Source organism: Nerophis lumbriciformis, linkage group LG29 (genome assembly GCF_033978685.3).
Source record: "Nerophis lumbriciformis linkage group LG29, RoL_Nlum_v2.1, whole genome shotgun sequence".
In the NCBI taxonomy this organism is placed as follows: domain Eukaryota; kingdom Metazoa; phylum Chordata; class Actinopteri; order Syngnathiformes; family Syngnathidae; genus Nerophis; species Nerophis lumbriciformis.
In genome coordinates, this window is record NC_084576.2 from 6,170,592 (window position 1) to 6,196,262 (window position 25,671).

General features: G+C 42.6%; 1 protein-coding gene across 5 annotated transcripts in view; it reads right to left on the minus strand.

The window, feature by feature from the left end:
* Window positions 1-25,671, minus strand: part of slc4a11 (solute carrier family 4 member 11) — a 409,353-nt gene that overhangs the window by 26,045 nt on the left and 357,637 nt on the right. For all 5 annotated transcript variants that reach the window (XM_061925140.2, XM_061925138.2, XM_061925141.2 and 2 more), the window contains 2 exons: window positions 22,777-22,883; window positions 10,816-10,981 (listed from right to left, as the gene is read on the minus strand). In XM_061925140.2, coding sequence (XP_061781124.1) covers window positions 10,816-10,981; window positions 22,777-22,883 — 273 coding nt within the window. The remainder of the gene's footprint in view (window positions 1-10,815; window positions 10,982-22,776; window positions 22,884-25,671) is intronic.

Here is a 25,671-nt window from a genome sequence, read left to right on the forward strand (position 1 = left end):
TTTCATTTGTTGCCACTTCAAATCATCAAAATTAAATGAAATAAACATTTGAATGCATCAGTCTGTGTGCAATGAATAAATATAATGTACAAGTTACACCTTTTGAATGCAATTACTGAAATAAATCAAGTTTTTCAAAATATTCTAATTTACTGGCTTTTACCTGTATATATATACAGTACATACATATATATAGATATATAGAAAAAAAAATATATATATATACACATATATACATATGTACACAAACATATACATATATACACAAACATATATATATACACACATATATACATATACATATATACACGAAAAGTATGTGGGCTTGTATTAAGCCTCAGGGAGTTGAACGCCCCTGCCTTACATAGTTCCGGGTCACCCATGGGCAAGGTGCAGCACCCGAATGGCCCCCCTCATCAGGTCTACGATACCCCCCATGAAAAACACAAAGAGAAGATGCGTTACCCGGCCCGGAGGAAGCCCGGGGCCCTCCTCCAGAGCTAGGCCCGGAGGCAGGGCTCGTCAGCGAGCGCCTGGTGGCCGGGCTAGCCACGGAGCCCGCCCGGGCACAGCCCGAAGAAGCTACGTGGACACACCATCTTCTCCACCACGTAGGCCCACCACCCGCGGTCGGAACCAGTGGGGTCGGGTGCGCTGCCAAGTGGATGGCAGTGAAAGTGGAGGCTCCAGACGGACCAATTCGGGGCAGCAGAGGCTGACTTTCGGGACGTGGAACGTCTCTACACTGGTGGGGAAGGAGCCTGAGCTGGTGCGAGAGGTGGAGCGCTACCGGTTGGATCTGGTGGGGCTTACCTCTACGCATAGCAAGGGCTCTGAAACCACACTCCTGGACAAGGGATGGACCTTGTTCACTTCTGGAGTTGCTCAGGGTGTGAGGGCCCAGGCGGGTGTGGGGATACTCACGAGTCCCCGGCTGAGTGCCTGTACGTTGGAGTTCACCCCAGTGGACAAGAGGGTCGCCTCCCTTTGCCTTAGGGTTGGAGGGGGTAAAACTCTGACTGTTGTTTGTGCGTATGCACCAAACAAGATGTCAGAGTATTCGGCCTTCTTGGATACCTTGCATGGGGTCCTGTATGGGGCGCCAGCAGGGGATTCCATAGTCTTGCTGGGGGACTTCAACACGCACGTGGGCAATGACAGTGATACTTGGACTGGCGTGGTTGGGAGGAACGGTCTCCCTGTTCTGAACCTGAGTGGTGGATTGTTATTGGACTTCTGTGCTAGTCACGGACTTGCGATAACAAACACCATGTTCAAGCATAAGGATGCTCATAGGTGTACCTGGTACCAGAGCACCCTAGGCCAAAGATCAATGATCGCTTTTGTAATTGTATCAGCTGATCTGAGGCCGTATGTTTTGGACACTCGGGTGAAGAGAGGGCCTGAACTGTCAACTGATCATCATCTGGTGGTGAGTTGGGTCAGATGGCGGGGGAAACCTCGGGACAGACCTGGCAAACCCAAGCGTGTAGTGCGGGTGAACTGGGAACGTTTGGAGGAGTCCTCTGTCCGGAAGAACTTCAACTCCCACCTCCGGCGGGATTTATCTGCCATCCCTGTGGAGGTTGGGGACATTGAACAGGAATGGGCATTGTTCAAAGCTTCTATTGCTAAAGCTGCAGCTGCGAGCTGTGGCCAGAAGGTCTTAGGTGCCTCAAGGGGCGGTAACCCTCGAACGCCCTGGTGGACAGTGGTGGTCAGGGAAGCCGTCCGACTGAAGAAGGAGTCCTACCGGGATATGTTATCCCAGGGCACTCCGGAGGCAGTTGCAAGGTACCGACAGGCCCGAAGGGCAGCGGCCGTGGCTGTGGACGAGGCTAAGCAGAGGGTGTGGGAGCAGTTCAGGGAATCCATGGAGAAGGACTATCGGGCGGAACCAAAGCTGTTCTGGAAGACCATACGGCACCTAAGGAGGGGGAAGCAGGGAACCATCCAAGCTGTGTACGGCAAGGATGGGACTTTGCTGACTTCAAGTGAGGAAGTCGTAGGGCGTTGGAAAGAGCACTTTGAGGAACTCCTGAACCCAAATACATCAGACACACCTTCCCTGATAGGAGCAGAGCCTGAGGATAATGGGGGATCGACGTCGATCTCTCGGAGTGAAGTCACTGAGGTAGTTAGACAACTCCACGGTGGCAAAGCTCCGGGGGTTGACGAGATCCGTCCAGAAATGCTGAAGGCTCTGGGTGTTGATGGGCTGTCTTGGTTGATACGCCTTTTCAACATTGCGTGGAAGTCTGGGACAATGCCGAGGGATTGGCAGACTGGGGTGGTGGTTCCCCTTTTCAAAAAGGGGGACCAGAGGGTGTGTGCTAATTACAGGGGTATCACACTACTCAGCCTCCCTGGGAAAGTTTACGCCAAGGTACTGGAAAGAAGGGTCCGGCCGATAGTCGAACCTCAGATTCAAGAGGAGCAATGTGGATTCCGTCCTGGTCGTGGAACAACTGACCAGCTTTTTACTCTTGCGGGAATCCTGGAGAACGCCTGGGAGTATGCCTATCCAGTCTACATGTGCTTTGTGGATTTGGAGAAGGCGTATGACCGGGTACCCCGGGAGATCTTGTGGGAGGTGCTGAGGGAGTACGACGTGAGGGGAACCCTGCTGAGGGCCATCCAATCTCTGTACAACCAAAGCAAGAGTTGTGTCCGGGTGCTTGGATGTAAGTGGGATCCGTTTCCAGTGGGGGTTGGTCTCCGCCAGGGCTGCACTCTGTCACCTATCCTGTTTGTGATTTTCATGGACAGGATTTCTAGGCATGGTCGTGGCCATGGCGGAGAGGGTATACGTCTCGGGGGGCTAAAGGTTTGTCTGTTTGTCTGTTTGCAGATGATGTGGTCCTGATGGCACCTTCGGTTCGTGACCTTCAGCTCTCACTGGATCGGTTCGCAGCAGAGTGTTCGGCGGCTGGAATGAGGATCAGCATCTCCAAATCTGAGGTCATGTTTCTCAGCAGGAAACCGATGGTTTGTACAGTCCAGGTAGAGGACGAGACTCTGTCCCAGGTGGAGGAGTTTAAGTATCTCGGGGTCTTGTTCACGAGTGAGGGAAAGATAAAGAAGGAAATCAGCTGGAGAACGGGAGAAGCTGGGGCAGTATTGCAGTCTCTCTGCCGCACTGTTGTGACGAAACGAGAGCTGAGCCAGAAGGCAAAGCTCTTGGTCTACCGAGCTATCTACATTCCTACTCTCACCTACGGTCATGAAGTGTGGGTCATGACCGAAAGAATAAGATTGCGGATACAAGCGGCCGAAATGAGTTTCCTCAGAAGGGTGGCTGGCATCTCCCTTAGAGATAAGGTGAGAAGTTCAGTCACCCGAGAGAGACTCGGAGTAGAGCCGCTGCTCCTTCGCTTGGAAAGGAGCCAGCTTAGGTGGTTCGGGCATCTCGTGCGGATGCCTCACGAGCGTCTCCCTAGGGAGGTCCTCGTTGCACGTCCCACTGGGAGGAGACCCCGCGGCAGGCCAAGGACCAGATTGAGGGATTACATCTACTCTCTGGCCTGGGAACGCTTCGGGATTCCCCAGGAGGAAGTTGCTAATGTTGCTCTGGAGAGGGAAGTCTGGGGGTCTCTGCTGGAGCTGTTGTCCCCGCGACCCGATTCCGGATAAGCGGTTGAAGATGGATGGATGGATGGATATATACACGTACATATATATAGGCATACATATATACATACATACATACTGTATATATACATATACATATACATATATATACATACATATACAGTATATACATACATATATACACATACATATATATACATACATACATACATATATATACACATACATATATATACATATATACATACATACATATACACATATATACACACATACATATACACGTTTATACACACATACAAATATACATATATACATACATACATATACACATATATACATACATACATATACACATATATACATACATACATATACACATATATATATTCATATATATATATATATATATATATATATATATATATATATATATATATATATATATACACACATACATATTCATTTCTATGTATATATATATATATATATGTATATATAAATATTTGAATATGGCGTCCTCTGCTGCGTTGATTTTGTTGCGAGCATTTACTCGTCTATCAGCAATCACACACAAAAAAAGTAGACAACCTTCTCAAGTTTAGTTCTTGAAACTCAACTTGAATTTCTCTGTCGGTCGCAGGAAGAATAAAAGTAACTTGTTCATATGTTTGTATAGACAATGATATTTCTACTATGACTGGGGTTAAAATGTCATCCTGTTACCTAAATTGTTATTTTTTTTTAAAGTTTTTTGTTTTTATTTTATCATTTTGTATTTGTTGTTGAATTAGTGTAATGTACTTAGTGTCAAGTTATATTAGCACATTAGCTATATTTAATCTATTTGCTAATTCTATGCTAAAAATCACTCCTGTTACAGCCAGTCCTGTTACTCAAATGAGTAATTTTCAGCTAGTAAACAATGTACAAACATGACATAAAGTTTTTTGGTATGCCTCCACGTATGTCAAAATGACAGATAGCTACTGTAAATACAGTAAAATCATTCTTGCGGCTGCATAAAAAAAAACCTATCACTAAATATTGGCTCAAAAAAGAGCTCTCCTGCTCTTATTTATTAATAGGGCTGTGAATCTTTGGGCACCACACTTTTCGATTTGATTCTCGGGGATACCGATTCGATTCAGAGTCGATTCTCGATTCAAAATCAATACTTTTTTTTTAATAACATTGGGTTCCAGTTCTATGATTAACTACATTCCTCCATAAAATAACTACATTCCTCCAGCTCTGATCAATTTCTATATTACTTAAAAGAAAACTGGTTTTGTTGAATAAAATTCTACCCAAACATTTAATAAAGTCAAATATAAATAAGAAAACAAGAGAAGTATCCAACACTTCTCTTTTCTAAAGTAAATATGTACAGCAGATTTAGATTATCTACATTAACAATATGATTTGTCTGAGTGTCTGGACATGACAGATTTAAAAAAAATAAAAAAATAAAAGTAAATCAAAAATATATATTTTTTTAAAATCGATTAAGAATCAATACAAAAATATTTTTTTTATGAAGAAAATATTCATTCATATTCATCTGCGATTAATCGCGATTAATTTTGAGTGAACTATGAACAAACGTTCCCACTAAAGTGTGAGCCTGTGCAATTGCGCACTGCTAATGTGTCCTCTGCGCACAGCAAATCTATGCCACGCACAAAATCAAATAAAAATTAAAGCTGCAAGCAGCGTTGGACGGGCCCGCGTATTTGGCAGGTGCTAGTCCTAAGTGTCCCAATACTTTTGTCTACTTTTAGTCTGAAGTGTCCCAAGACTTTAGTCTAGTGTACCTACCTTGTCTGCATTGTGTGGGCACGTTGGTGCTTCCTGCTTTTGAGCAGCCATCTTAAAAAAACAGCACCGCGGGAGCATCAGCGCAGCGGGTCTTTGAAGGCTCATAAAATCAAAACCGGAGCAGTTCTGTTGTTGTATTCACAAGGGTTCAATCTCTCTCCTGTGTTATTTTGAAGGCGAAACGACAAACGCGCTCAGAGGAGTTCGTTTTTGAAGGAAGGTGACTGGTTTTAAAAAAAAAAAATTTTTGAAGGGGGAATAGCAAACTTCCTGTTGATTTTTGATGGGGGTTGTCAATTTATGAAATGTAGGTCTAAGTGAGACCTACATAGAGGTTTATGTTTCATGTCTCTCCGATCAGATTTTTCATCCGAGGAGCAGTTTTTTGTGCGTTTTATTAAAAAATTGCTGTAGAGCACAATTTTTAGATTTGGGGTTAGGTTTTTTCATTAGATCACAGTTTTAGCCAGTCCTGATGTGCGTGTTAAGTTTGGTGAGTTTTGAAGCATGTTAAGAGGGTCAAATTAGAGCTCAAAGAGGCAAAAGTGACTGATTTTACTAAAATTTAGTGTTGAAGGGGGAATAGCAAACTTCCTGTAGATTTTTGGCCGAGGAAATAAATTATTAAAATTTAAGTCTAAGTGAGACCTACATAGAGGTTTTTGTTTCATGTCTCTACGACATTCGTACTGGGAGTTAGAAAAAGTTTACTTGGTAGGGGGCACTAGAGCGCAATTTTGAGTTTTGGGGTTTGGTATTTTTACCAAAGAGTTTTGTTCGAGTTTTTTTATGTGTGCGTAAAATTTGGTGAGTTTTGAAGCATGTTAAGGGGGTCAAAGTAGTGCGCAAAGCTGCGGAATAAGAAAGAATAATAATAATAAAACCAACGAAATTCAATAGGTCCTTATGTCCCATTGCATAAGGACTCCCTGTGGGAGTCCTTTTGCAATGGGCCATTGCGGGCCCTAAAAAACAAGTGCCTCTTTTTAGGAAGGGGAACTGGAGGGTGTGTTCCAACTATCGTGGATCACACTCCTCAGCCTTCCCGGTAAGGTCTATTCAGGTGTACTGGAGAGGAGGCTACGCTGGATAGTCGAACCTCGGATTCAGGAGGAACAGTGTGGTTTTTGTCCTGGTCGTGGAACGGTAGACCAGCTCTATACTCTCGGCAGGGTCTATTAGGGTGCATGGGAGTTTGCCCAACCAGTCTACATGTGCTTTGTGGACTTGGAGAAGGCATTCGATCGTGTCCCTCGGGAAGTCCTGTGGGGAGTGCTCAGAGAGTATGGGGTATCGGACTGTCTGATTGTGGCGGTCCGCTCCCTGTATGATCAGTGTCAGAGCTTGGTCCGCATTGCCGGCAGTAAGTCGGACACGTTTCTAGTGAGGGTTGGACTCCGCCAAGGCTGCCCTTTGTCACCGATTCTGTTCATAACTTTTATGGACAGAATTTCTAGGCACAGTCAAGGCGTTGAGGGATCCCCCGGGAGGAGCTGGACGAAGTGGCTGGGGAGAGGGAAGTCTGGGCTTCTCTGCTTAGGCTGCTGCCCCCGCGACCCGACCTCGGATAAGCGGAAGAAAATGGATGGATGGAAGTGCATAACAATTTTAAATGTAATGTGTGCTTATTCTACTGTAATTTATTAAGAATCTTAATTTATAAATATTAATCATAAAATGCTGTTATTATATTAAATAAGTACTAATAAAAGGATATATTTTACAAACAGAAAGTTACAGGAATGTACACGTGATCCCATGCTTACATCTCATTGTGCAAAATGTGAATGTTTGAGGGAACTAAATGTGATCTCTGAAAGGGGTACACGCCATTTCCAAAGCAGGACCCCCACCCAGACATACAATACGAGTCCACACCTCATGAAAAACAATATTTGTCCTTGTAAGTGGGCCAAAACATTTATATTAGAAAATAATCTCATGGAAATGACTGCTGTCATTTGATTATAATAATAAGGCATTTAACTTGTTATTTAGTCAGGTTTGGGACAGGTGTGCTGCTGGTGTGGCCATAGTGTGCACGTCTGATGTCGCTCACATGAATGCTCAAGGAGTTTTTGCGTTTGCACAGACACATGAAAAATTAGAGCATGGGTGTCAAACTCTGGCCCGCGGGCCAAATTTGACCCGCCGTGCAATTTCACTTGGCCCGTGAGGCGATATCAAGTTAACACTAGAGCTGGCCCGCTGATCATATACAGCGGCGGTGCCGCGGTACACCGCTAATTCTCATCCTTGCCAAAACCTCCCGGGAGACCCCCAAATTTCAGTCCCCCTCCCGAGAATTGCAACGTCCCCTTTTCGTCCAGTCCAACAAGTGCTGGCCCAGTTACATAATATGTGCGGCTATGGCACGCACACAGAAGTGAATGCAACGCATACTTGATCTTCAGCGATACAGGTTACACTGAGGGTGCCAGTATAAAAAAAACTTTAACACTGTTAGAAATACACGCCACACTGTGAATCCACACCAAACAAGAATGACAAACACATTTTGAGAGAACATCCGCACAGTAACACAACATAATATGAAATATGAAATCCGTGTTGCAGTCTGCAGGTGTACCTAATGTTGTGGCCCAGCAGCGACTGCAGCACAGATTTCACATTTCATTCATTCACAACTCCTCCAACACGAACATGATTGTTTTTGCACTTTTGGCTTCTTATTAAATAACTTTTTCAAATAGATTCAATCTTGCACGTGGAAACTTTAAGTGTGGGCTTTCGTTGATATAACACTCCCGTCAGGAGGTGCATTCTACGCCGGGTGTGCATTATCCGGCACAACACCTGAAGAGTTAGTACTGCAAAGGGTTCTGGGTATTTGCTCTGTTGTGTTTATGTTGTGTTACTGTGCGGATGTTCTCCCAAAATGTGTTTGTCATTCTTGTTTGGTGTGGATTCACAGTGTGGCTTATATTTCCACCATAGTTAAAGTTGCTTATACGGCCACCCTCGGTGTAAACTGTATCGCTGAAGATCAAGTATGCACTGCATTCACGTGTGTGTGCGTACAGAAGCCGCACATATCTTGTGACTGGGTGTGCACATTGTTAGAAGGGATGAAAAGCGGACGTGACGTCAGCTCGTAGAGGACGTTGAAAGCAGTGCCTGTAAGGCACGCCCCCAAGACTGTGGGCTACGAGATATAATGACTGATGAACACCTTTGTTCGATAATGAAGGTTGCCTCAGCTCAAAGCCTGAGCCCCGACATTAATGAACTAGCATCCAAGAAAAGATGGCAGGTATCTGGCTTGGGCACATCAGATTAGATCAGTGTGTTGCAAACTGAGCAGTTTAAAGCCCTGAATGGTTGGTTTATTCATTATTTTATTTTCAAATGTATTAGCCTGTGGAAACAGTTAATGTTGATATTTACCTCAGAAGGCTGCAAATAGAAAAGAGGCATTCAATTTATATTTAAATTGTATTTCATATGCCATTGATATTTTTAGGGCCCGCATGGCCCATTGCAAAAGGACTCCCACAGGGAGTCCTTTTGCAATGGGACATAAGGACCTATTGTATTTGTAAGGTTTTATCTTTATTATTATTATTCTTCCGCTTCTTTGCGCTATAATTTGACCCCCTTAGCATGCTTCAAAACTCACCAAATTTTACACACACATCAGTAATAAACGCCAGAACGTTTTACCAAAAAACCAAACCCCAAAACTCAAAATTGCGCTCTAGCGCCCCCTAGGAAAAAAAAAACTAGACTGCCTGTAACTCCCACTAGGAAGGTCGGAAAGACATGAAACAAAATTCTCTATGTAGGTCTGAATCAGACCTAACTTTCATAATGGTACATTCTCGGGCTAAAATAAACAGGAAGTTGGCAATTCCCCCTTCAAGACAAAAAAGTACTAAAAACAGTCACTTTTGCCTCTTTGAGCTGTAATTTGACCCCCTTAACATGCTTCAAAACTCACCAAACTGAACACACACATCAGGACTGGCAAAAACTGTGATCTAATGAAGAACCCTAACCCCAAATCTAAACATTGTGCTCTACAGCAATTTTTTAATAAAACGCACAAAAAACTGCTCCTCGGATGAACAATCGGACAAAACTGCCTGTAACTCCCACTGGGAAGGTCGGAGAGAGATGAAACAAAAACCTCTATGTAGGTCTCCCTTAGACCTACATTTCATAAATTGACAACCCCCAGCAAAAATCAACAGGAAGTTTGCTATTCCCCCTTCAACACAACATTTTTGTAAAAACCCGTCACCTTTCTTCAAACATTATCTCCTCTGAGCGCGTTTGTTGTTTCGGCTTCAAACTTACTCAGGAGAGAGATTGAACCCTTCTGATTAAAAGTTGGTGAAAGAGTTGTGATACCTGCTCCGGTTTTGATTTTATGACCCTTCAAAGACCCGCTGCACTGATGCTCCTGCGGTGCTGTTTTTTTAAGATGGCTGCTCAAAAGCAGGAAGCACCAACGTGCCCACACAATGCAGACAAGGTAGGTACACTAGACAAAAGTCTTGGGACACTTCAGACTAAAAGTAGACAAAAGTATTGGGACACTTAGGACTAGCACCTGCCAAATACGCGGGCCCGTCCAACGCTGCTTGCAGCTTTAATTTTATTTGTATTATTATTTGAAACTCGATTTTGCATGTCACTATAAAGTTATATAAGCCTTGCTTGTTCAATATTCAATGCAAAACTTGTTTGGGTCCCTATTAAAAGGTTAATTTGTTCAACCTTGGCCCGCAGCTTTGTTCAGTTTTATATTTTGGCCCACTCTGTGTTTGAGTTTGACACCCCTGCATTAGAGGGAACATTGACCGCGATTTGATTTGATTTTAATTTTAATTTGATTCCTTTGACAGTAAAGTAAGGTTTTATCCTCTTTTGCGGTGTTTTGTGTTGAAATTATGATTTTCTTCTTTAGTTTTCTACATTTTCCAGCGTCCAGTATTACATGGAGCCCAAGCGGACACGAGTGCCAGATAAAATCAAATCCCCTGGCGGCCTTCGTGGCCTATCGTGCTCGTGCAGAAGCACCAGCGTCCGGCCATTCGCTGTTTGGCCCTCCGGTGAGGTCCGCCGCGTCGGGAGCATCCAATTAACTCTGACAAAATACGGAAGATAAGAGCCAGGCAGCGGTCGGCCGTCACGACGAGGGACGCCGCACGCGCCGCACGCGCCGCACGCGCTGCTTGAAATGCGAAAGTCCTGTTTTGGCCGCGAGGCTCCTCCACTCAGATGTCAAAGTTTCTGGTTCACTCGCCAGCTGTCCCTACGCGGGTGGGTCAGCGCTTCCTGATCAAGGCTCAGCGCATCCCCGAAGGTTCTTTCCACGGGTCAGCTGAGATGATTAACATTCCGCCGTTAATTCATGGAAGTCACACGTGTGCGTACCTGTTCTCTGGCGCGTTGGTCAGCGACACCACAATGTTCTGGTCGATGAAGATGAGGAGGGCCAGTAGGAAGCCCAGGCCCATGGCGCTGAGCACGTTCAGGGCCGACAGGCGCTCGAAGGGGGCCACTTTGAAGAAGGGCCGGTCGTGAACTTTGAAGACTGGAACTGAACGGACAAGAAGAAATAAAATGACAACGCCATCGACGAACGTCTGTCACATGACACCATTCATTTATTTCCTGTCTTAATTTGAAACATGATATTTTACTTCCTCTGTGTCTATTAGAGATGCGCGGTTTGCGGACACAACCGCGGAGTCCGCGGATTATCCGCGGATCGGGCGGATGAAATTAAAAACAATAAGATTTTATCCGCTCGCGGGTCGGGTCGGGCGGATTAATTAGATATTTTTTTTATTTTTTTATTTTTTTGGCGGGTGGCAGTTAAACCAATTCGGAAATATATATACATAATTAAATGTTGTTACCCACATACGAAAAACGAGCAGGCACCTGCTGCATATGCCACAACAGAAGAAAAAAAAAGAAAAGAGATGGACACTTTTACGGAGCGGAGAAGGGACGCCTCGCCGGGGTCCGGGACCGAGGCCCCTTCCCCCGAGAGGGCCCCACCGGGAGCCGTAGCTGAGGCGATCCGCGAGAAGGGCCCGACGCACGTCCAGGGTCACTACCGCGCCCACCGCACCGACACCCCGCCTCGTCCGCTTTCGCAGTGCGCTCACGAAAGGGGTGGGGCTCACCCTGGTTGATATAGAGAGCAGGACGGTGGCCATGGAATTTCATTTAAGGTTTGTGATAAACCATCAAACTCATTCGTTAAAAGGACTCTATAGTAATATAAAGCAAATTTTTCTGGACATTATCATGCAAGAAAAGTTTATTTTTGGGATCGCGATCACCGCGTAATGATTTTTAAAGGTTGCATTACATTATTAACTGTCCCATGTGATCAGCCAGTGCGATTGGAAGTCCATGCTCAATTATTGCCTCCGTAAATAAAACTTCGGCATTTATCACATCCAAAGAATCTGTTTGGGCGACGAAAAACGTTGAAAGTTTTCCACTTGTATCGCTAGCAACGGCATTAGACTTGTGTTTTTTTGTCCCAACGTGGTCTTTTATATCGCTAATTCCTCCGTGTCCGATCGAAAAATCTTGTCTGCACAAGGTGCAATTCGCGTAGTTTTCACCCTTTTTTTTTTTTTTTAATTAATATTAGATATATAACAACGGGCGGATGGCGGGCGGGTGCAGTTCTGATCAAACGTTACATCGGGTGGATGGCGGATGGTTGACGACTTTCTGACGCGGTTGCGGATGAAATAAATTGCCTATCCGCGCATCTCTAGTGTCTATTCTCTATTAATGATGTTCCATTATTTTCACATTTAGGGCACTATTTTCAATTAGGGTTTTGTGTCACGCTCCTCATGTACTGAGTCAACTAAAGCACAACATATAAACATGTAGTCAAATAAACACTCAACAAATAGTCAAATAAACAAAAAACATCAAATAATAAACATTTGGTCAAATAAAATGTTTAGTCAAAAAAATATTTAGTTAGATAATAAATAAACATATAATCAAATAATAAATGAACATATAGTCAAAATGTTTAGTCAAATAATACATAAACATATAGTAACACAATAAACATGTAGTCAAACAATAAACAAATATACTGTAGTCAAATAATAAATAAACAAATCGTCAAATAATAAATAAACGTAAGGTCAAACAATAAATAAACATAAGGTCAAATGATAAACATACACATGTATAATCAAATAATAAACATATCTTAAAATAATGAATACATGTATAGTAAAACAAAAAAACAACAACTATATAGTCAAATAACAAATAAACATATTGAAATAATAAAGATAAAGTCAAATGATAAACATGTAGTCAGATAATACATTAACATATAGTCAAATAATAAAGATATAGTCAAACACATTAACATATAGTCAAATGACAAATAGACATATTGTCAAATAATAATAAATAAAAATGTAGTCAAATAAAATGTTTAGTCCAATAATAAATAAACATTTAGTCAAACAATAAACAAACATATACTGTCATCAAGTAATAAATAAACGTAAAGTCAAATAATAAATAAATGTAAGGTCAAATGATAAACAAAGATATAGTCAAATGGTAAACATTTTAGTCAAATAATAAACATACAATCAAAAAATAAATACAAATATAGTCAAATACTAAATAAATACTGTATATAGCAAAATAACAAATAGTCAAACAGTTAGGAACAAGCAAAAAGAACTACAATGCGGACCTGATCCGAATTGCATTTTTGGCAGCAGTGTAAACAAAACACGGGCAATAAAATTTAGTATTTCAGACTCTCATTTCTGTTACTTGTGTTGAGTTTATGTACGATTGTATTACATGTTGTTCCTTTGGATGAAAGTTAATCTTCTTTTAGTCCTAAAAATCCTCAAAGACTTGCCAAGTCAAATTTGAAGTCAGTCAGGCGTGTCCAAAGTGTGGACTACTGTGTGGGTATATATATATATATATATATATATATATATATATATATATATATATATATATATATATATATATGTATATATATATATATATGTATATATATATATATTTGACGTCACTATGGGAAGTTTTGACGGAGCAGAAACGTGTGAACTCGTTGGGAGTTTCCTCCTCTCCCAGCTCGCTAGCCTCAATCTGAACCTTGGTATTTACCGTGATGACGGACTGGCAGTGTGTCGCGCCTCGCCAAGGAGCAGCGAGAATACCAAGAAGCGCATATGCCAAATTTTCAAAGAGAACGGCCTACGGATCACGATTGAAGCCAACAAGCAAACCGTCAACTTCCTTGACGTCACTTTCAACCTGAGAAATAACAGCTACCAACCATTCACGAAACCCAACACAACACTCCAATACGTGCACCATGACAGCAACCACCCACCCACCACCACGAAAAGAATACCTACCGGAATCAATAAAAGGCTATCGATGCTGTCATCTAGCAAAGCTGAATTTGACCAAGCAACCCCCCCGTACCAAAAAGCCCTTGATGAAAGCGGATACAATTTCACCCTCACCTATGAACCCACGCCAGGAAACCAGCCAAAAAAGAACAGAAAACGAAACGACATCATCTGGTACAACCCCCCATACAGCAAAAACGTCTCAACAAACATTGGACACAAATTCCTCAATCTGATTGACAAACACTTTCCCAAAGACAACACCCTAAGAAAAGTATTCAACAAGAACAACATTAAATTGAGCTACAGCTGCATGAACAATATACGACAAATCATCTCAAACCACAACAAAACAATTGCAAATGAGCCGTCGACCCCCAGACAGAGCGACTCCAAAATCAACAAAGCATGTAACTGTCGAAAGAAACCTGATTGCCCCCTCAACGGGGGGTGCTTACAAACATCAGTTGTCTACCAATCTAAGGTAATACGCAAGGACATTAACACATCCGACACATATGTAGGATTAACCGAGGGTGAATTCAAAACCAGATGGAACAATCACAAGGCTTCTTTCAGGAACAAAAACCTGCGAAATACCACAGAACTCAGCAAACACATTTGGGACCTCAAAGACAATAATGTTGAATATTCAATAACATGGCAAATTCTTGCATCCAGCACACCTTACAATAGCGGTAATAAAAGATGCAACCTATGCTTGAAAGAGAAACTGTTTATTATTTACCGTCCAAACCTGTCATCCCTCAACAAGGGCAGCGAAATTGTAACAGCATGCCGCCATAGACGGAAACACCTCCTAGGTAACACATGAGCCAATCACCACGCCCCTAGGCCAGCCTGTACCCACCCACTCTGTGCCCTATATAAACCATGGTATGCGAATGCTCCCATTAAAATCTCCTGATGATTGAGGGTACCCCCCCCTCATGAAACAGGCCTGTAGAGATGAAATAGTCTTGTGATTTTTTTCCCACACATACATATATATATATATATATATATATATATATCATAAATAATAGAAAAGAACTCAACCAATCTATCTATCAATTTGATTGTCTGTCTGGAAAACATTTGGACAGCCCTGCTGTGAGAGGAGTGTGTGGACGATCCTCCGCCAAACAAAAGAAGACAACATGTTGCGAAAGGAGCGAATAAACGCTGACGAGGGAGGGGGAGGGATGGGGACCTTGAAGTGCGCAGGAGTTTTAAAAAGATGCTTTTCATCGTCGAGTGAGATGTGAAGAGTTTATAGGACAACGAGGCCTTGAGACGTCCCCCTGAGGACAAAGAGAGATGCTCATGCCTCAACTCGGCGCAAACATTCGCATTTTACATGAACACACGGACGCCAGACACGAGCCTGCGCCCCACTTAGCAGCGCTAAGCTTTGTTGTTCATCAAATGTTCGGGAGCGGGCGGAGCTCTCCCTCTGAGATATGCAAATGAACATGAAGATAAAAGCGGCTGGCTAAGCTAACACCTTTACATCTGATGAAGTGATGCTGCATTCAAGTCTGCTGGGAAACGGAGCTTGCGAGACCAAAGAAAATTGCGTTGAGAGGGCCCTCGCAGCACCGCGCCACTCGGGGTTCACAGGTTTTTGCCCCGACCCACCACCAAGAATTTCCGGATAACCGGCGCATGCGGAAGGAAGTTACGACTGTTATAGTTTTTCACCACAAGGGGGCGATCCTAGTGTGGATATCAAGGCTCCACCAACAAATGGGTACCAATACATACTGACCCATCCGGCACTTCAGGATGCCATTATCATCATTTGTTCAATTGTGACCAAGATCCGGATTTGTGGAACAGACTTGAACGTTTTGTGCTGAATCATCAGGTCGAAGTTTGGTGCCACAGCACGCCCACGTCCTAAGGCATAGGCAAAATTCCTTCGCAATTTAGCATCGGCCATCTGTCTAGTATGTTTCATTTTAATTGCGGTTTGTTTGGTCACAGTCCCGAGGAGGTGTTCGTTAAAGTACAACCCCTGTTTTTGGCCTAAAAATGGCCGACGGACACCAAGATGGCCGACTTCCTGTTTGTTTTCAAATATGGATTCTTGAGACTTTTACGTGCGTCCTGTCATGACAGACATCTCCAGCTATTTTCGTGACAACAAGAGGCAATTTTTTTTTTAATTTTTAAGAGTCAATTTTTAAATTTTGTGTTCGGTGGCCACAAAATGAAAACAATTTTGCCGGACCGGAAGCGCTTGCAAAAGTCGGTGAGTTTTTGTGCGTGTTAAGGGCCTCAAAAATTCCATCGAAGTGGGAGTAACTACAGTAGGGCTCTCGCTCACCCCCCCCCCCCCCCCTTTCCTAAAAAATGGCCGCACGTTAGTATTTGATTTGTTTAAGTGAATTTTTAAAAAATAAAGACACCATTGGTTTGAATCAGAGGTGTATCAACATATACTGTAGGAAGGGGATTGATATGGCCCCATTTTCCGTTCTTTACCTGACACATGAAACGTGACGAATCGGGGAGGTGCACCATCCACTTTCTGCCGCCAGACGGCAGTAAAGTGTTGGTTGTTTTAAAATGTGTTTTGTGACAATTCCAACTTTGACCACAGCGTCAGTTGCTATGTGGAGTGACGCTTTCCATAATTTTCAGCAGACTGCATTGCAAAATGATTATATACCTATACTGTATATACCTTTATACATTTATACCTATATATATATACCTATACTGTACATACCTTTATATACATATATACCTATATATACAGGTAAAAGCCAGTAAATTAGAATATTTTGAAAAACTTGATTTATTTCAGTAATTGCATTCAAAAGGTGTAACTTGTACATTATATTTATTCATTGCACACAGACTGATGCATTCAAATGTTTATTTCATTTAATTTTGATGATTTGAAGTGGCAACAAATGCTTCCTGCTGCTGACCTGCTCTATGGAGATGGAGATTTCAAGTTCCAACAGGACTTGGCGTCTGCACACAGCGCAAAATCTACCCGTGCCTGGTTTACGGACTATGGTATTTCTGTTCTAAATTGGCCCGCCAACTCCCCTGACCTTAGCCCCATAGAAAATCTGTGGGGTATTGTGAAAAGGAAGATGCAGAATGCCAGACCCAAAAACGCAGAAGAGTTGAAGGCCACTATCAGAGCAACCTGGGCTCTCATAACACCTGAGCAGTGCCAGAAACTCATCGACTCCATGCCACGCCGCATTAACGCAGTAATTGAGGCAAAAGGAGCTCCAACCAAGTATTGAGTATTGTACATGCTCATATTTTTCATTTTCATACTTTTCAGTTGGCCAACATTTCTAAAAATCCCTTTTTTGTATTAGCCTTAAGTAACATTCTAATTTTGTGACACACGGAATTTTGGATTTTCATTTGTTGCCACTTCAAATCATCAAAATTAAATGAAATAAACATTTGAATGCATCAGTCTGTGTGCAATGAATAAATATAATGTACAAGTTACACCTTTTGAATGCAATTACTGAAATAAATCAAGTTTTTCAAAATATTCTAATTTACTGGCTTTTACCTGTATATATATATACCTATACTGGCCCGCCTTCACTGGCTCCCGGCACAGTTAAGATGCGACTTTAAAATTGTAATTACTTACGTATAAAATATTAAACGGTTTAGCACCATCTTATCTTGCTATTGTATTGTACCCTACGTTCCGTCCAGAAACCTACGTTCCAAGAACGGCGGCTTTTTAGAGATTCCCAGAGCCCAAATAAGTCTTAAGGCTCTAGAGCATTTTCTATTCGGGCTCCAGTACTCTGGAGAGAGATGCCACCTCAGTATTAGCATTTAGGTCGCAAATTAAAAATCATCTAAATACTCTAGCTTTTAAATAGAATCTGTTTTGGACCAGTTGACCTGCCGCTTCTCTTTTTTGCCCCCCATCTACTGCAAGGAGAGGCTACCGGAAAGTCACGAATAATCCCTGTAGAGATACTCGTCTGGAGGGGATGTTCGCTGTTCTAAGTCTTGACCTAAGACCTGGATCGAGTCCTCCTAGAATCCTCAATGGACTGGACTCTCACATTATCATGACTAGTTTGCAAGAACTGTACCTAGTTGGCATCCATTGGGTCCAAGTGAGTTTAGACTAGGGATGTCATTGTGGTTTGTGCAGCCCTTCGAGGCAACCTGTATAAATAATATTTGATTGATTGATTGAGGCCCTGCGATGAGGTGGCGACTTGTCCAGGGTGTACCCCGCCTTCCGCCCGATTGTAGCTGAGATAGGCTCCAGCGCCCCCCCGCGACCCCGAAGGGAATAAGCGGTAGAAAATGGATGGATGGATGATTGATTGAAAATCATTTTTGGTAATGTTTCCAAACTCAGGGAACAATTCGGGCAGCGTACCTTTTGTTCATTCGTTTTGAAAAAACAACACTAAAAAACAAAAAAATAATTACTTTTTTCAATATTTGTTTCCAGACCTAAAATGAAAAACGGATAACAAATTGATTTTGTGCACAATTGGAAAGAAACGGAAACTCGTCTTTTGCGAATCCATTTGAGACACTAAGTTTACCCGGGAGTAGATATCAATGAACTTGGGTTTCGGATCGATGTTCGGCTATCAAATCAAATCAAATCAACTTTATTTATAGAGCACATTTAAAATTTACCACAGGGGTAGCCAAAGTGCTGTACAATGAGCAGGTTAAAAGATAAAACGAGTACCGAGCAAACACAACACAACACAAACAGAACACGATAGAAAATAAATAATTAAAATAGAATTAATAAAAACATAAAAACATAATCACAGCAGGTGTATTATGGGGCGCCATTGCAGGATGGATATCACTCAGTGTTAAAAGCCATGGAATAAAAGTATGTTTTTAAGAGAGATTTAAAAACAGGAAGAGAGGAGGCTTGTCTAACACTCAGAGGTAGGTCGTTCCAGAGCTTGGGAGCAGCAACGGCGAAAGCTCTGTCACCTCTAAGCTTCAGCCTTGTGTCAGGGACCGTCAACAGCAGCTGATCGGCTGATCTTAAGGATCGGGTGGGGCAGTAAGGCTGAAGGAGGTCGGAGAGATAGGTTGGCGCGAGGTTGTTTAGACATTTAAAAACAAATAAAAGGAGTTTAAAATGTATTCGGTAACGCACAGGGAGCCAGTGAAGGGACGCTAAAATAGGGGTGATGTGCTCACGTCTGCGGGTCTGTGTTAGCAGACGAGCAGCAGAGTTCTGCACGAGCTGCAGGCGGGCGAGGGAGGCCTGGCTAATGCCAACATACAGGGCATTACAATAATCAAGACGAGTCGAGATAAAAGCGTGGATTAATTTCTCAAGATCATGTCTTGATAGAAGCGGTTTCACTTTCGCTATTTGGCGTAATTGATAAAAGCTTTTTTGAACGACGCTGCTGATTTGTTTTTCGAATTTAAAATCTGAGTCAAACTTTACCCCCAGGTTTGTGACACAGTCGCTGAGATACGGGGTCAGAGTGCCGAGGTCAACGTTGGGGGAGGGAGAGCGACTTGGACCGAACAACATAACTTCTGTTTTATCTTCATTTAGGCTCAGGAAGTTAGCTGAAAGCCAGACTTTGATGTCGTGCAGGCAGTCAATAAGACGTTGAACCGTGTTATTTTGTGCCATGGGAAAATAAATCTGGCAATCATCGGCATAAAAATGAAATGCAATACTGTACTTCCTAAAAATAGAACCAAGGGGGAGAAGGTAAAGCGCAAATAAAATTGGGGCAAGGATTGAGCCCTGGGGGACCCCATGTGGTAAAGGAGCTGTGGACGACATAAAACTGTCTACTTTTACACAAAAACTCCTGTCGGTTAGGTACGACCGGAACCAGTTGAGGGCGGCGCCCTTAATGCCCACACAGTTCTCAAGACGAGTGATTAAGGTGGCGTGGTCGACGGTGTCGAACGCAGCAGACAGATCTAAAAGCACCAGGACAACATATTTACCAGAATCAGTGGACAGGAGGATATCGTTAAAAACTTTTAGAAGCGCTGACTCTGTGCTGTGGAGGGCTTTAAAACCGGACTGGAACAGCTCAGTGATACCATTATCCTCTAAGAAGGGCAACAACTGACTGTAGACAACCTTCTCTAATATTTTGGAAATGTATGGAAGATTAGAGATAGGTCTGAAGTTAGAGAGGAGAGAGGGGTCGAGGCTGGGTTTTTTAAGTAGAGGTCGTACCACTGCATGTTTAAACTCTACTGGAACTATTCCAGAAGAGAGGCTACTATTGATAATGTTAAGGATACTTGATCCAATAGTAGCAAGTACCTCCTTAAACAGGCGAGGTGGGAGGGCATCTGCAGGAGAACCAGAGGGCTTCATATGACTAACTGTGTCACTTAAAAAAGACACAGGTTAAAAAAACAAAAAAACATCCTATAATTTATCAATCAATCAATCAAAGTTTATTTATATAGCCTTAAATTACGAGTGTCTCAAAGGGCTGCACAAGCCACAACGAAATCCTGGCTCAGATCCCACATCAGGGCAAGAAAAAACTCAACCCAATGAGAAACCTTGTAGGGGACCGCAGATGTGGGGACCCCCAATGGGCGACCGGTGCAATGGACGTCGAGTGGATCTAGTTAATAGTGTGAGAGTCCAGTCCATAGTGGGGCCAGAAGGGGAATTTAAGAAGAAATAAAATCACAACGCCATCGACGACTGTCTGTCACATGACTGACACGTGCCACCATTCATTTACTTCCTGTTTTACTTTGAAACATGATATTTTACTTCCTCTGTGTCTATTCTCTATTAATGATGTTCATATTTTCACATTTAGGGCATTATTTTCAATTAGGGTTTTGTGTCACGCTCATGATATATACTGAGTCAACTAGAGCACAACAAATAAACATGTAGTCAAATAAACACTCAACAAATAGTCAAACAAAAAAACAAAACAAAATACATATAGTCAAATAAAATGTGATGAGGTGGCGACTTGTCCAGGGTGTACACCGCCTTCCGCCTGAATGCAGCTGAGATAGGCTCCAGCACGCCCCGCGACCCCGTAAGGGACAAGCGGTAGAAAATGGATGGATGGAATAAAATGCATAATAGTCAAATTAAATCTTTAGTCAGAAAATAAATACATATATAATCAAATGATATATGAACATATAGTCAAAATGTTTAGTCAAATAATAAACAAACAAATAGTAACATAATAAATAAACATCTAGTCAAATAAAGCGTTTAGTTCAATATAAACATGTAGTCAAACAATAAACAAACATACTGTAGTCAAATAATAAATAAATAAAGTTAAATAATAAATAAACATACAAAGGTATGGACAATACAACACAATAAAGAAACAGTAAAATAACAAATAAACATACATTTAAATAATAAATAGAGGTATAGTGAAAAAATAAACAATTATAATCAAATAATAAATCAACATAATAGTCATATGATAAATCAACATAATAGTCATATGATAAATAAACATATACCGATAGTCAAATAATAAAAAAAGATAAAGTCAAATAATAAACATATAGTCTAATAATACATTAACATATAGTCAAACAATGTCAAATAATAATAAATAAAAATGTAGTCAAATAAAATGTTTTGTCCAATAAATAAACATTTAGTCAAATAATAAATAAACATATACTGTCATCAAGTAATAAATAAACGTAAAGTCAAATAATAAATAAACGTAAAATCAAATAATAAAAAATGTAGTTAAATGATAAATAAATAAACATATCTTAAAATAATAAATACATATTTAGTCAAATAATAAACAACCTTATAGTCAAGTAATAAATACAAATATAGTCCAATGGTAAATATTTTAGTCAAATAATAAACATAAAATCAAAAAGTAAATACAAATAGTCAAATAATAAATAAGCATATAGTCAAATAGTAAACAAACATACAGTGAAATGATCAAATGTTTGTCAAATAATAAACATAAAATCAAAAAATAAATACAAATATATTAAAATACTAAATAAACATATAGCGAAATAACAAATAGTCAAACAGTTAGGAACAAGCAAAACAAAAGAACAATCCGGATCTGATCCAAATTAAAATTTTTGGCAGCAGTGTAAACACAACATGAGCAATAAAATTGAACTTTTCAGACTCTCATATCTGTTACTTGTGTTGAGTTTATGTAGCATTGTATTACATTTTGTTCCTTTGGATGAAAGTTAATCTTCTTTTAGCCCTAACAATCCTCAAAGATTTCCCAAGTCACACACATTTGAAGTCAGTCAGGCGTGTCCAAAGTGTGGACCGCTGCCAGCTTTTCTACATCATAAATATTAAAAAGGAACTCAACCAATCTATCTAGCAATCTATCAATTAGATTAAAATACATATGATTGGTATTGGTATCAGGCAATCTCACTCACTGATGATCGGTATAAAACTTTGATCGAAACATTGCTAATTATGTATAAATATAATGATGATATTGGACTGAAACTCAACGCAAAGAAGTGTTTGTTCTTCAGAAAAATACTCAAAAGTATATTTCAATAAAACAACTCTGACAAGTACAAAGTACTGTATCTAAAATGACTTACATGGAAGTAAATGTAACGGACTAAATGTAGCGTGCTGGTTTTAAATTTAAAACCAGGGTCAAACTGTGGCCCTCAGAACATCCATCCATCCATTTTCTACCGCTTATTCCCTTTGGGGTCGCGGGGGGGCGCTGGAGCCTATCTCAGCTACAATCGGGCGGAAGGTGGGGTACACCCTGGACAAGTCGCCAGCTTTATAAAATGCACAGGCAATGTCTGAAGTCACGTTTGAAAACGTTTGCTGTCATAAAGTGTAAAAAATAAGTTAATGCCTTTTCAGGGCCATCTTTGCCCCGGGGTTCAAAATCAAAGTACAACAACGGTGTGGTGTGGAAGAAGACACAAGTCAAAGAATACTGACGGTTGATGTCGCTGAACAGGTACGAGCCGATGAAAGAGAAGAGCAGCACTGAGATGGGCAGGGCGCAGTCGGACAACACCTCCCTCACTTTGGCGTGCAGGAACGGACTGTGGGAAAGACGGAGAGGACCGGGGGACATCAGTCAGGTAGAGATGTCGTAGAACATCAGTAGAGATGGTTAAAGTACAGAAAGACCTTGGGCTGGGCCATATGGCCGAAAACTATATCACGATATACCCTTTTTTATATTGATGGATATCCATCATCATTGATACTTCCATCCATCCATCCATCCATCTTCTTCCGCTTATCCGAGGTCGGGTCGCGGGGGCAGCAGCTTAAGCAGGGAAGCCCAGACTTCCCTCTCCCCAGCCACTTCGTCCAGCTCTTCCTGTGGGACCCCGAGGCGTTCCCAGGCCAGCCGGGAGACATAGTCTTCCCAACGTGTCCTGGGTCTTCCCCGCGGCCTCCTACCGGTGGGACGTGCCCTAAACACCTCCCTAGGGAGGTGTTCGGGTGGCATCCTGACCAGATGCCCGAACCACCTCATCTGGCTCCTCTCAATGTGGAGGAGCAGCGGCTTTACTTTGAGCTCCTCCCGGATGGCAGAGCTTCTCACCCTATCTCTAAGGGAGAGCCCCGCCACCCGGCGGAGGAAACTCATTTCGGCCGCTTGTACCCGTGATCTTGTCCTTTCGGTCATAACCCAAAGCTCATGACCATAGGTGAGGATGGGAACGTAGATCGACCGGTAAATTGAGAGCTTTGCCTTCCGGCTCAGCTCCTTCTTCACCACAACGGATCGATACAGCGTCCGCATTACTGAAGACGCCGCACCGATCCGCCTGTCGATCTCACGATCCACTCTTCCCCCACTCGTGAACAAGACTCCGAGGTACTTGAACTCCTCCACTTGGGGCAAGATCTCCTCCCCAACCCGGAGATGGCACTCCACCCTTTTCCGGGCGAGAACCATGGACTCGGACTTGGAGGTGCTGATTCTCATCCCAGTCGCTTCACACTCAGCTGCGAACCGATCCAGTGAGAGCTGAAGATCCTGGCCAGATGAAGCCATCAGGACCACATCATCTGCAAAAAGCAGAGACCTAATCCTGCAGCCACCAAACCAGATCCCCTCAACGCCTTGACTGCGCCTAGAAATTCTGTCCATAAAAGTTATGAACAGAATCGGTGACAAAGGGCAGCCTTGGCGGAGTCCAACCCTCACTGGAAACGTGTCCGACTTACTACCGGCAATGCGGACCAAGCTCTGGCACTGATCATACAGGGAGCGGACTGCCACAATCAGACAGTCCGATACCCCATACTCTCTGAGCACTCCCCACAGGACTTCCCGAGGGACACGGTCGAATGCCTTCTCCAAGTCCACAAAACACATGTAGACTGGTTGGGCAAACTCCCATGCACCCTCAAGGACCCTGCCGAGAGTATAGAGCTGGTCCACAGTTCCACGACCAGGACGAAAACCACACTGTTCCTCCTGAATCCGAGGTTCGACTATCCGGCGTAGCCTCCTCTCCAGTACACCTGAATAGACCTTACCGGGAAGGCTGAGGAGTGTGATCCCACGATAGTTAGAACACACCCTCCGGTTCCCCTTCTTAAAGAGAGGAACCACCACCCCGGTCTGCCAATCCAGAGGTACCGCCCCCGATGTCCACGCGATGCTGCAGAGTCTTTTTGATACTTTTATGACTTATATAAGCCTGCCAAGAAATACAGTAAAACAATTTCCAACCTACCAAGGGTGCTATTTATCAGTGGGGACAGTGTCTGGTAGCACGAGCCCGGCGAAGGTGATAAAACAGTTACAGTGAAGTGAAGTGAAGTGAATTATATTTATATAGCGCTTTTCTCTAGTGACTCAAAGTGCTTTACATAGTGAAACCCAATATCTAAGTTACATTTAAACCAGTGTGGGTGGCACTGTAGTTGCAGTTGTGAGACACAAGATGGCAGTAGTGTATAAGATATTGAACACTACACAGACTAGTTTGGGAAGCTACTCGTTGGAAGTGTCAGGATGTTGCCGCACCGTCTGAATTAAAACCAACAAAACTAAAGAAGAGGTTCTTTCATTGAGTTGATACATCACTGTTTCTCTTCTCACTCCATGCTGAGAATTCACAGAGAGACAGAAAGACGGCGCAACCGCACTAGTGTTAGAGAGTAGAGTATGTGTGTGCTCTTTTAAGAATGGCAGTGTGTTGGGTGAGTGAGTGGAGGAGTGAGAAGAGCGAGCGGTAACATGCAGCAGTTGTGGCGACTGGTGTCCGGTTGTGTCCCGCAGAAATAAGAACAAAGCGACCAAATTATCTTGAGTCGGCGACCTCGTCATTCCGACCCAAAAGCAGAGCTTAGTGGACCCATTGTCAGGTAAAGTGAAGGGTGTTATCCCCGACGAAAACCTCGGCCCCGGAGGGAACGTCTCCCCTGCGCTCCTTGACTACGGTCTGGGTCTAGGAGCCGAACAGCAGGAAAGGTGTAACGTGATTGGCTGTTGGCGTGTCCCTCCCATTGCTCAGTGACACTTCCTGTTTCCTCGCACGAGTGATGTCATGAAACAAATATTGCTTCATCATTTCTGGTTTCTTCCCACCAAAAAACATAAACATATATCGAATATTTTATTGAACACATTTTACATTAATATCGAACTTGTGTCTATCGCGATATATATTGATATCGTATTATCGGCCCAGCCCTACACAGACCGCAACTGAGACATTGAAAATATGGACGGAAAGCAAAAGCGATTGAAAGTGCACACAGACGCAGAAGAAAGAGTTAAAGTACAGACAGACCGTGACAGAGACAGAGACAGGTTAAGTATAGAAAGGCCACAACAGAGACATAGAAAGCATAGACAGACCG